Source organism: Gastrolobium bilobum, unplaced genomic scaffold (genome assembly GCF_033153095.1).
Source record: "Gastrolobium bilobum isolate Gb01-03AN ecotype WA unplaced genomic scaffold, APGP_CSIRO_Gbil_v1 utg20561, whole genome shotgun sequence".
NCBI classification, from domain to species: Eukaryota; Viridiplantae; Streptophyta; class Magnoliopsida; order Fabales; family Fabaceae; genus Gastrolobium; species Gastrolobium bilobum.
This window is the reverse complement of record NW_026897308.1, coordinates 229,174-240,774: the sequence shown is the minus strand read 5'-3', so window position 1 is coordinate 240,774 and position 11,601 is coordinate 229,174. Positions and strand designations below refer to the sequence as shown.

Here is an 11,601-nt window from a genome sequence, read left to right as displayed (position 1 = left end):
CATCATAGGAGAAAGAAAAATTTGGCAGAGAAAATAAAACTTTAACTGATATGTAATATTTTTATTGGTGGGATGTATTGAATCTTTGGTCCAACAGTAGTACCAAAGATTTATTCTGTGGTTACGATGTTATTGTATCTCTTCCACGAGAAGATTTTTCGTGGGCCGGGACCACGGTGGTCCCTCCCAAAATAGAAAAAAGGAGGGACGGAGGGAAAAAAATCAAAAACGAAAGGGATAGAAATGGAAGAAAATTTTCCATTTATGGAAAATGGACCACTGAATAAATGATGAGTTTGGAGCATATTAAATTTTTCGCTCTTCCACGCACTCAATATAATTACCAACTCCTGAAATATAAATGGAAAATCTTTGAAAATTGAAAGAGGTAGGATATTTTTACTACTAATTTTTTCTACTATTACTCTATTATCACTTTAATATCATTGGATTCAAAAGTTATTTTTTTCTCTCTTTTCATTCAACTTTTCCTCTAATACAATGATGATTAGAGTGATAGTGAAGTGGTTGTAGAAAAAATGAATAAAAAATATCCTAACTCAAATTGAAATGCGTGGAAATCGGTAATACGATATATAAGACATAGAATAGAGCCATTCATTTTGAGAGGATGGAGATTAGTGGGTCCCACTGAAATCCCATATTGTAGTATATTATCTCGGTGGGGACAGCAAAAGTGTTTTGATTAGTTTTCGTTTCATACACAGACTGAGAGACAGACACACACACACACGCATACACTGTTCCTTATCATCGCAGTTCCTTCCTCTCACTCTGAAGCCTTTCATTTCTTTTTTCAATCAGATTCAGGTGTGAACTTCAAACGAACCCTCGTAACACTTCATCTTCTCTTTTCCTTTCATTTCCCTTTCGCTCTTTATGTTTCTCTGTCTGTGAAAATTCAAAACTTCGATTTTGTGTGATCTTTCTCTCAATTCGAATCTACGATTTATCATAACCTAATTATCTCTCTCTCTCTGTTTGTTTCAGCTATTTTTATCAGTCCTTCTCTTATTATGGCTTCGAATTCGCAAAAGGATTTTCCTGCTGGTACGTTGCGTTTATTTGCTCTATGTTTTCCTTCCAACTGCAAGTAGATTTCTAGATGTAATAATAATAGTAGTAATATTAATGATGTTATTGTTATTTGATTATTTTTCCCCATCTATTTGAAACTTAAACTTTGATCTCAATAGATGTATGTTTGTCTCTATAGAGATGTGTACTGGGAATTAAAGCCTTATCAGTTTGGTATTTTCAAGTTGCATAATTATCCTCATATATGTGAATTATACCTGTATTTATACAGATACAAAGTGCAGCAACTTATACCCTTTATTCTTTACTTTGGGTGTACTGAACTTAGCTGTTTTTTTTTAATTCAATATAACTTTCCCAATTCCAAAATATGGCGAACGGGAGTAGTGGTAAAACTATTAGTGACTGAAAGGTCATGGGTTCAAATCCAAAAAACAGTCTCTTTGCAATTATTTGCAAAGGTAAGACTGCGTACAAATATTGCCCTCACCCTACACTCGCTAGTCTGGTTTAATTGTGGAGTGTTTTTTTTTTTTTTTATAACTTTTTCAATTCTGCGATAATCTTTAAATAAAGTTATTTATTTATGCGAATTTAAAACTTTTCTACTTTCACTATATTTTGGTTCCTTCTTTCTTATAATCAGAACTAGAAGGGGAAAATTAGTTTTCACCTTGTGGGTCCTCCTGTTTTCTTCCCTTGCTTCTAGGAAAGTTTAGATTTGGATGGAGGCATGACAAAGAGGAATAGGAAATGTCCTGGCAATTTGAGGTTTCATTATTCTCTAAATACTTGCTGTATAGAGCTTGGATTAATGAATCCATACAAAAGCACTATTTTTGCACTTACTAAATCATATTATTCTATAATGCCCAGTGCTCATTACATTGGGATCTGCGTTGATTACCTCTCCTTGTAGAACAAACCACTATTTGGAGGTTCTGTTTTGTTATCTGCTTATTAGTGCTTTCTTTCTTTGATTTATTTGTAGATTGTTTTTACTTTCGTCCCCATCATTCATATTTTTCCTACTTGTAGTATTAGCATAGCTGCTATAGTTTCTTGAATCTTGAACGTGCTTTAGTTTCACACATGTTGAGATTTTCTTAGATGACAAGGCTGGTACAGCGGAGAATAAAAATTCCAAAGATGAAACATCCTCTAAAGATTCACAGGAAGGACAAAGGGCTACTTCTGGACCTGCAACTGGATTTCCAGCCAATCCTTTTGATTTCTCAGCAATGTCTGGTCTACTCAATGTATATTATTGTGTCCTTTCTTTTGTTATTTGAATTTTATGTGTTATGTCTGCTGTATTTATTGATAATCAGGCCATGTTAGTTGTTAGTGATATTGAGTATGTTTGCGTGCACTTTATGAGTTTGTGCCATCTTATATATGTTTCTGTACATGAATGTTTTTCCAAGTCTTGGTGGTGCACTGGATTTGGAGCCTATGGTTGGACAATGATGCCAGGATTTGTGAGTGAAAAAATTCTGAATTTTTTCAGAGACATTTACTGTTGCCAATGAACCTTCGTTAGGATTGTATTTGCCTTTCCTCGAACATTTTCCGTAGTATGAGACTAGAGGAGTGAGCCCTTTGTAGTTGTCACTAATTGAGATAAAGATTGTGGCTGATAGTCTAATTTCTTATAGCTGCTGTCTTCTTACTAATCTTTTAAGGCTTGTCTATAATTGAAACCCATTGAAGAATTTAAATGAGGAAGCAATTGATGGCTTTTGAACCCATCATATGATTTGACCTGAGTCTTCCCATCTTCATTTTTCATTCGCAAGGGAGTGTCATTTGGTAGATATTTGGAGTTGACTGTGAATTTCTAATCTATACTGATATTTCTTCATATTGGCATACTAATGCTTAAATGTGGAATGCATAGGATCCAAGTATCAAGGAATTGGCTGAGCAGATAGCAAAAGATCCATCGTTTAGTCAGATGGCTGAGCAGCTTCAGCAAACTTTTCAAGGAGCAACACCGGATAGTATCCCTAACTTTGATAATCAGCAATATTTTTCAACCATGCAACAGGTTATGCAGAATCCAAATTTTATGACCATGGCGGAGCGCCTGGGTAATGCATTGATGCAGGTATTTATAAAATCTCTCCTTTATATTTCTGTTACAAAAAAATTCTACTGGTTGATAAAATGTATATGCTGTCTATCACAGGATCCATCTATGTCTGCTATGCTCGAAAGTTTTGCTAATCCATCAAATAAGGATCAGCTTGAAGAGAGAATGGCACGCATCAAGGAAGATCCATCTTTGAAACATATTCTAGATGAGATAGAGACTGGTGGTCCTGCTGCTATGATGAGGTTTAGATGTTTGAAAAATCTCTGTTTTTTATCTTCTACTGTTTTGACATTTCCATATTTCCACCACAATATGTTGTTATACTATATAGGTAAATAGTTTCTAAATTGATTCTTTTTATGCAGATACTGGAATGACGAGGAGGTTTTGCGGAAGTTGGGACAAGCCATGGGCGTTGCAAACTCTGGAGATACAGCTGCTTCTGCTGAAAATTCTGGGGCAGATGAGACAGAGGATTTGGGAAATGAAGATGAATCAATTGTTCATCATACTGCTAGTGTTGGTGATGTGGAGGTATAAGCGCATTTTGTAATTTGTATACATACATATGCCCTTGGATCTTTCCTCTTTTAGAAAGAAATCATAAATATTTGCAGTATGATTGAAGTTGTTGAAATGAAACAGTGAAAGACAAAATTTGTCATTATGCATTTTTAGGTAGAAGGTGCAGATGTGGAACACATAAATTAAATTAAGTTCATGTGGAATTTGAAGAAATGAAACCATGCTTTGGTCGTAATGAATTGTCTGACAATTGAAATTGAAACTATTGGATTATGTATGAATTGTCTAACAAAGGTTATGTCAACTTAAGTCACAGTCAAGTAAATGAGTTTTCCAACTACTATATTAGTTTCCTTGTACACAGTTTATTCAACTCGGTAGAATACAATGGAACACTCAAACTCTCTCTTTCCTTCTCTTTCTTTCTTGTGTTTTCCCACACTTTCTCTCCCTTTTCGCTCAAACTTGTTTACTAACTAGCCTTCTAATTGGGCTGGATTATCAAACAATTCAACTTCAGCTTTCAGAAACTTTCCATTGGGATCCTATGGAGTATATACCATTTTAGCTTCTAAAGTACCTGTTTCCTCAATCAAATTAGTTACGCAATTTCCTTTTGAGGAAAATAAAATCCGTAGTTTGATGTGGCCACTTCTATGCCCCGGCAATATCTAAGTTTCCTTGGTATGAAAGTGCTGACCAAAATAGCTTTTGTCATTTGAGGTTAGCAATGCCCTTCCAGTCATCACCTGTACACAGACTGCAAGTATTATAGTAAAGTTGATCCTCTGCATAGTATCATAGGCTCTCGAGTCTGATAACCGTCTGATTTCCTGAGCAGTTGCAAGAGATATCTTAAAAGGAGTGAAAGTAGTTCATATGTGCTTGTGGTCTCTCGTGTGTAATTTGCTGATGATATCATCTTGTTCTTAGATGAAGATGGAGGTAGTTTTGAATGCTCTCTCTCTGTTTTCATCTTCATGAGATAACTTCTGGGTTGAAATATAATCTGTCCAAAAGTGATTAGGATGGTATTGGATTTTCTCTTGGGGGATGGATTACTGATAGCAGTTATCGAGGCTTCTTTTTCCAGAACTTTTCTCGGCTTCTTATTTTTGTTCCATTTCCTTGTGGGAATAGCCCAAACAATGAAGAAGTTTAGGAGGAATTGTTATGGTCAGGTGTAATGGAGATAACACTATCTTTTTGAGTTAAGAGGTTTATTGTCATCCTAATAATGAAAGGGTTTTGGTCTTGGTAGTTTGGTGTCTAAAAAACATTGCTCTAGCAGGTAAGTTGCTATGGTGTTTTCCTTTGGAATTGTGCTCCTTTTGGCATCAAGTTATTTGATGTATGGTTTAGACTAGAATGGGTGGAATATCAATACAACAATCTGAGCTTCTCATTTTAGTTCCTAGAAGTTGATTTTGGAGGGATATGCTACTAATAGCTATTTGCTTTCCTTTAAGGTGAGTAATGATTCTCATGTTAAATTTTGGGAGAACCATTGGATAGAATAATACTTGTTCAGAGATGCTTTCCCTCTCCATTGTCTTTCTTCTGTGCTTAACTCTGCTATCCACAATTTCTATAGCACTCAAGATTTTTTTTTTATATTCCACTTTTCCATGATTTAAATAATGGGGAATTCTCTGAGTTGAAGTCTCTCTTGGGCCTGATTAACTCAGTTCATTTTGTCTTATAATTTGGAAAAGAGGATGTGGTCTCTTTCCTCTTCTGGATTGTTTTTGTGCAAATCCTTTTCCCATTATTTAATTCATTTGTTGAATAGAACTTCTTCCATCTTGACAGACTCCTTTGGAAGTCCTAAGCTCCCTCTAATGTCAAGTCTGTTATTTGGACAGCAGTGCTTGATAGAATCATTACCAATTAAAGACTTGTTGCAAGTTTTCTGGCTACATAAGTCTCTTTGCTTTGATATGTGTTTTATGCTTATTCAGAATTAGTTCCTGATCAGTTCCTACATTATTTAATGATGGGCTAGGACAAGTGGGCCCAAGTCTAGGTATTTGGAGTTAGTTAGAAGAGAGAGATTGAGTGTATATAATGTACGTGGTGGGAAGGGGGAAATCATGCTGATTGTAATAGTTGGTTATTGGTAGTGGAGAATCCTTGGTGTACCTCCAGGGGTATTGTGTAGTGCTAAGTAGCACCGACTCGACACGCGACACGTGACACGATACTCCGACACGTCAATCCTAACAAAATATGAATTCGACACGTTGGGACACGTTTTAATATTAAATAATATTTTTAATTTATATAGTGTATATTTCACTTAATATTCAATAATTTAACAAAAAAATAAAACTAAACTAAACTAATAACCCTAAACTGACAATGGAAGGTGACATTTTCTTCACTTGATGCATATACGCTCATCCATTCGACACAAAAGAAAAAGGCAATTGCTATGAGTGCCCGAAATACAAGAAGAAATTTTGATAAATGTCAGTTCTTACCCAAGTATTAATCCAAACCTAACACTTATTTTCCAAACAATATTATTCATACATTTTGATACAATCGGTCTAAAATAAATAAACAAAAAAAGAGATAAATTATTAAGGTGCCTTATAAGGTAAAATTAGAAGTTATTCAGTAGGCAATAATCTGGACAAAGAAGAAATTTCAAACCAGTAAATCAAAAGAGCGAAAGAAAAAATAACCAATATAATCAATAAACCAATAACTTATTAGTTTATTAAAAAGAAAAAAGTAAATGGCAAAAACAAAACACCAAACAGCAAATCGAACCAGTAGCAGTATATAACAAAAAAAAATAAATTTCAAACCAGTGAAGTGAATCGAAGAGACCACAGGCTAGCGACTCAGCGAGAGAGGGAAAGAGACCAGTGACCACAGCGACGCCGAGAGAGAAAGAGAAGAAAGAAAATAATGAAGGAGAGGAGAGACCAGACGATAATGAAGGAGAGGAGACGCGAGACACGGCAGAGAGATAGATCAGAGAACTTAGGTTTACGTTTTTTACGTTTTCAGATTAGGATTACGTTTTTATAAAATTTTATTTCTTTTTTAATAATATTTAATTTTATTAATATATTTAATTTTTCTAAAATATGATTTTTTTAAAAAAAATGTTTTTTACGAAAATGCCATTTGACCGTGTCAGACACGGTCAAATTCGCGTGTCAGAATGGTCAACGTGTCGGAAAAGTTGACCGCGTGTTGGACACCGTGTCAGAGCGTGTCGGATCGTGTCGGACACGACTCTCCCTGTTTTTACCAGTGTCCGTGCTTCCTTGGTGTAGTGTCTCAGTCCTTCCTCTGGGCACTTTTTTTTTCTGCAATTTCTGTGTTTCTTAGTGTAAGGTCTATGCCCACTGTTTCTTTTGTTCTATAAAAATCAGTTCCATAATTTTACTGCTGTCTTTTTATGGCATAGATTGTTTAGTTTTTCTGTCTAATGCTGGGTTGCCGTAGGTCCTTAGAACAGGTTTTTGTTGACTAGGTTTAGTGGTTTTGGACCTTTTGGTAGAAGCAAAGAGGCTAGATTTATATGGCAATGTGAAACTTGGTGGAGTTGGTTGAAGCATTAAACTTGTATATTTAGGGACATTTTATTGGCTCATTGGTTGATATCTGATAAGTTAGGTGATTTGTTTCTATATGGTGCAAAGTGCATGGTCTATTTAAGGGAGTATCCTTGATAGATATGCAGAGGGATCAGGTGGGTTTTGTCCATTAATGTTTTCTCTTTATTACATTTATTTGATTTTCCCTTTTTTCTTTTGTATGGAGGATCACTTATCCTCTGAATTCCTTCTACATTTGAATTTCTCCTCTCATCAATTGTAGAAAGTCGTCTTTAAGGATTTGGAGAAAAAGAGTCTAAGTTGGAACTTGGGAAATCATTTCTGGAATTCGATGGCTGAAAAACTTTTAACTTAGTGATGCAATAATCTCTTTACATATATGGAAACTAACCATTTATTAAGTAGTTTCATGTTGCATATATACCCGATATAAGGGTTGTACGCTTAATTATCTTTTCTGAACTAGAAAGAATAGAAAATTAAACAGAATTAATATGGTTTGTTTATTAAGTGTTGATTTGATTGTTAAGCTTCATGTATATCTAGTTATCCTATTGTTAAATTCAGCCATTGTCGTTATTGTTTCTGGCTATGATTTGAAGAAATATTTGAGAGCTAAAATTTTACACCAATCAATTAGGGCTTGAAAAATGCACTAGCCTCTGGTGCTGACAAGGATGAAGAAGATTCAGAGGGAAGAACTGCTTTGCATTTTGCCTGTGGATATGGAGAGGTATGCTAATATTCAGAGTAAATATTTTTTCATCTTTTACAACGCATGCTTCTTTGTTTCTTAGAAGTTTGAATTTCTACTTATGATTTTGGGTGGCGGGCTTTATGTAGAACCATGGTGGGAAGGAAATGGTGTATTAAGGCTCAGAATATTATATTGTTATTGTTTAAATGTTGAACTAAGACAATATTCATAATGTAGGGTCGAACATGATATACTCTGAGAATGAATTTCTAAATCATTGCTAAAATCAGGGGTATGTGTTAGGAACTCGCAAGAAAGAGAGATGGATATTCTATGGAAGAGAGGAAGAGCAACAAATCTGTTATTTATGAATGAATCTTAACAGAAAAGGATGGGATTCTCCTTTGAAGGGTTCCCCCTTCAACAAAGGGTTCCCCTTTTACGACTATGCTATTGCTCAGTTCTCCAATAATAAGAATATTCAGAATGAATCCTCTTCTCTCCTACTACATAAGCTGCTACTTTGAAATTTTCAACGCATGTGCTAGCAAGATTTAAAATTCTTGGACATACTCATCGATTGATCACATTTGTTGCTGGGTACTGAGCCTCTTGTATATCTCTTCGCCATCAACCCTTCCCAGCTCCCACATTAAATTGAGAGCTTTCTTCTTCAAGAAGAGAAAGCAATGTACTGCTGGCCCTTCTGTGCTCACAAATGCAAGTTGCACCTTTGCCTTCAGCTTTGTCTGTTGTACCTCAAAAAGAAAATTGCCTGCATGAGCAATGCACTCCATTTGGTCACCGCCGTCAAAACTTGGCAATTTGACCTTTCTTGCCCACAACCAGCATTCATCTACGATGGATTCTGAATTGTTTTCCAGCAGTGTTTTCACTCCCCGCGTTTTCGGCAGGGAAATTAACCTTTTTTTTTTTAATTGGTTGTTTGTTATCTTCCTCTGCCTCAAGGCTAATGCCCAGTTACTTCACCCATTTGTTCAGTGGTTGCCAGGTTCCCTCAATATTGCCTATGTTCTTCCATTTGTCTGCCACATTCAAACCCACACAATGTAACCACACTCCATGATTGCTGGTTTTCTTTTTCAGAAACTTCTCCAAACTCTAATACTTCCATGTTATGTCCATTTCTTTACAGAAAAGGACAGAATTCTCCTTTGAAAGGTTTCCCCTTTTACAACTAAGCTTTTAAGCTAAGCTTCTGTCATTACAACTCTAACCTCGCAACCAACTCTTAACCACATTAGTCTACCTTGGAGTCTGTTAGGAGTTCGTAACGATAAAGTTTGTGCAAGTATTATTACTCAGATAAAATACTAAGCTAGTATTACTATTGATGCTAATATTCTTGGTCAACTACTAGTGTAGTACTACTAGTACCAGTCCAACCTAATAAGACTATTAACATAACAAGACTCCCAACACATAAAATGTTCTAACAATCTTGGTTGGTGCCTTTGGTTGGAATTGAATGCTCACGTTTTTGAGGATGCATCTTTGGGTTTGCCACTTTGCCCCTAAACTTGTTATGGTGTAGGGTTAAGTTTATGGCTACTCCCCTGTGTTCTGTTCATGGATGTTTCTACTTTCAAGAGAGTTTCACTTTCTGTCATGCATAGAAATTTAGCAGCTTTGCTAGAGTCTGTAAGTGTTGCTTGTTATATGATTTTTCTGTTTTGGAGGATATCATTTCCTCCTCCAGCATGTAGTTTTTTGCTCTTTTCTGAATAAATTTTTTTTTCTTTAAAATAAAGTTCCATTTCTTGGTGGACTACATTTCTGTAGAATAATATATCGATCAATCTACTGTGTTAGAACTACCTTCTGAGGAAGATATAAGAGTGCTGCTTGGAGCAAGTCTTTTCTGAATTTTATGTTCCCCTTTATTGTAAAGTTGGGATTAGCATGAAAACTTTCTTTATTACCTTTATTCTTAATGGGATTTTGAAATAAATTTAAAATTCTTAGTTTTTTTTTAATTCTTCGGATGTATGATCTAGGACTTCTAAAACAATTATAAATGTTGCCATAATTTTTAAATTGGATGTATAAACAAAGAAATTTCTAAATATTGTTCACGGATGGGGTTTGTGGAGATAGCAATAGCAGTGTGTAACAAAATTGGTCGGGGTGACAGATGCAAAAGACCGGCACAGTGGTAATAATGGTGGTAGTAGTGTTGAAAGTGGATATTGGCAATGATGGCCATAGTGCTACGGTGGTGGAGAGTGACACCAGTGGCTGTAGAGAATGGATAGTGCTGTTTAGGTACTATCTACCTTCAGGTCCCGATCCCTTCAAAGGGTGGGCAAGCAAAACGAAAGCTCACTGGGAATTAGAATATTAAATTGTAGGGAGGCTTTTTCTAATATATGGCTGAACAATGCTCTTGATATCATTCCAGGTGAAGTGTGCGCAAGTTCTCCTTGAGGCTGGAGCAAAAGTCGATGCTTTGGATAAGAATAAGAACACAGCTCTTCATTATGCAGCTGGTTATGGCAGGAAGGAGTGTGTGGCCCTTCTCCTTGAAAATGGTGCTGCGGTGTAAGTAGTCTTTTTCGGCTTATGTGTTTTGAAAATCTCCAACTATTCATGCTAATACTTTCTAAATCATATAGTGTGGTTTGTTCTTAATTTGACATAATTATACATCGTTTATCCTTGTTTCCCCTCTTGTTCAATTGGCAGTACTCTCCAGAATACTGACGGGAAAACTCCTATAGATGTTGCGAAGCTAAACAATCAAAACGAAGTCCTAAAGCTGCTTGAAAAAGATGCTTTCCTGTAGTTTTGTAAGGCATGATGGCTTGCTGTGCCACCAACAAGAATAGGGGAAACTGAGGGTGAAAGAAGTCATGATGATTTTTTTCTTTTGGTTTCTTCCAAGCATTTAGTGTGTTAAACCAAATCCGTTTAACAGTGTTGGATGTCTATGTACTTGGATTGTTAAACTGCATGATTTTGAAGATTAGTGCCATCATGATTTATTCAAGGGAAAATTTCAATTACCTCCTGGTAAGTTTTCTCATAATCATTTACTTTCATTCCCGAAATTTTTAATCATTTACTCCCCTATCTGAATATTTTTTTTATCACTCTCTCCTATTTTCATTTTCCATCCAAACGAAAGTTAACTCTGTTAATTTATAAAAAAAATACCACAACTACCCTTAAAACCAAAAAAACACTAAACGTGAAAATGATTTAGTCCAGAACCTATCAAGTGCAGAACCCGATGCTTGCAAGAGAGTAAATTTTGGATAATAAAATGGCACATGAGACAGTGCCAGGTTATAAATTATATGCACCATGACGGCAGGTTGGAACATCCTAGATAATCTAATAGACCCACCCATACCATTCAATATGTATCCAAATGTGCAAGGACAAGCAAAACAAAAAGGTATCCTCTTAGCTAGAAAGAAATTAATGACATGAACCGTGCACATTTGAATTACCATATAAAATGGAGGACCGATACAAATAATAAACCACCATCTAGATAAGGAATTAGTATAAAGCATATGTCAAATCTACATAGTAGTATCAAAACTAAAATAAGATGTATTCATCTGGATAGGGAATTAGTATCAAAGCATACTTCACCTCGGGCTGTATTCATCTAT

General features: G+C 35.6%; 1 protein-coding gene across 1 annotated transcript; it reads left to right on the top strand.

Annotated features, from left to right (window-relative positions):
* Positions 1 to 718: 718 nt before the first annotated feature.
* On the top strand, positions 719 to 10,998 carry LOC133305855 (ankyrin repeat domain-containing protein 2A-like). Its single transcript, XM_061506096.1, has 9 exons — positions 719 to 831; positions 1,012 to 1,071; positions 2,170 to 2,318; positions 2,960 to 3,169; positions 3,251 to 3,399; positions 3,523 to 3,691; positions 7,901 to 7,993; positions 10,380 to 10,519; positions 10,664 to 10,998. Exons 2-9 carry the CDS (start codon positions 1,038 to 1,040, stop codon positions 10,761 to 10,763), a joined length of 1,044 nt encoding a protein of 347 aa, XP_061362080.1. The 5' UTR covers positions 719 to 831; positions 1,012 to 1,037; the 3' UTR covers positions 10,764 to 10,998.
* Positions 10,999 to 11,601: the final 603 nt, after the last annotated feature.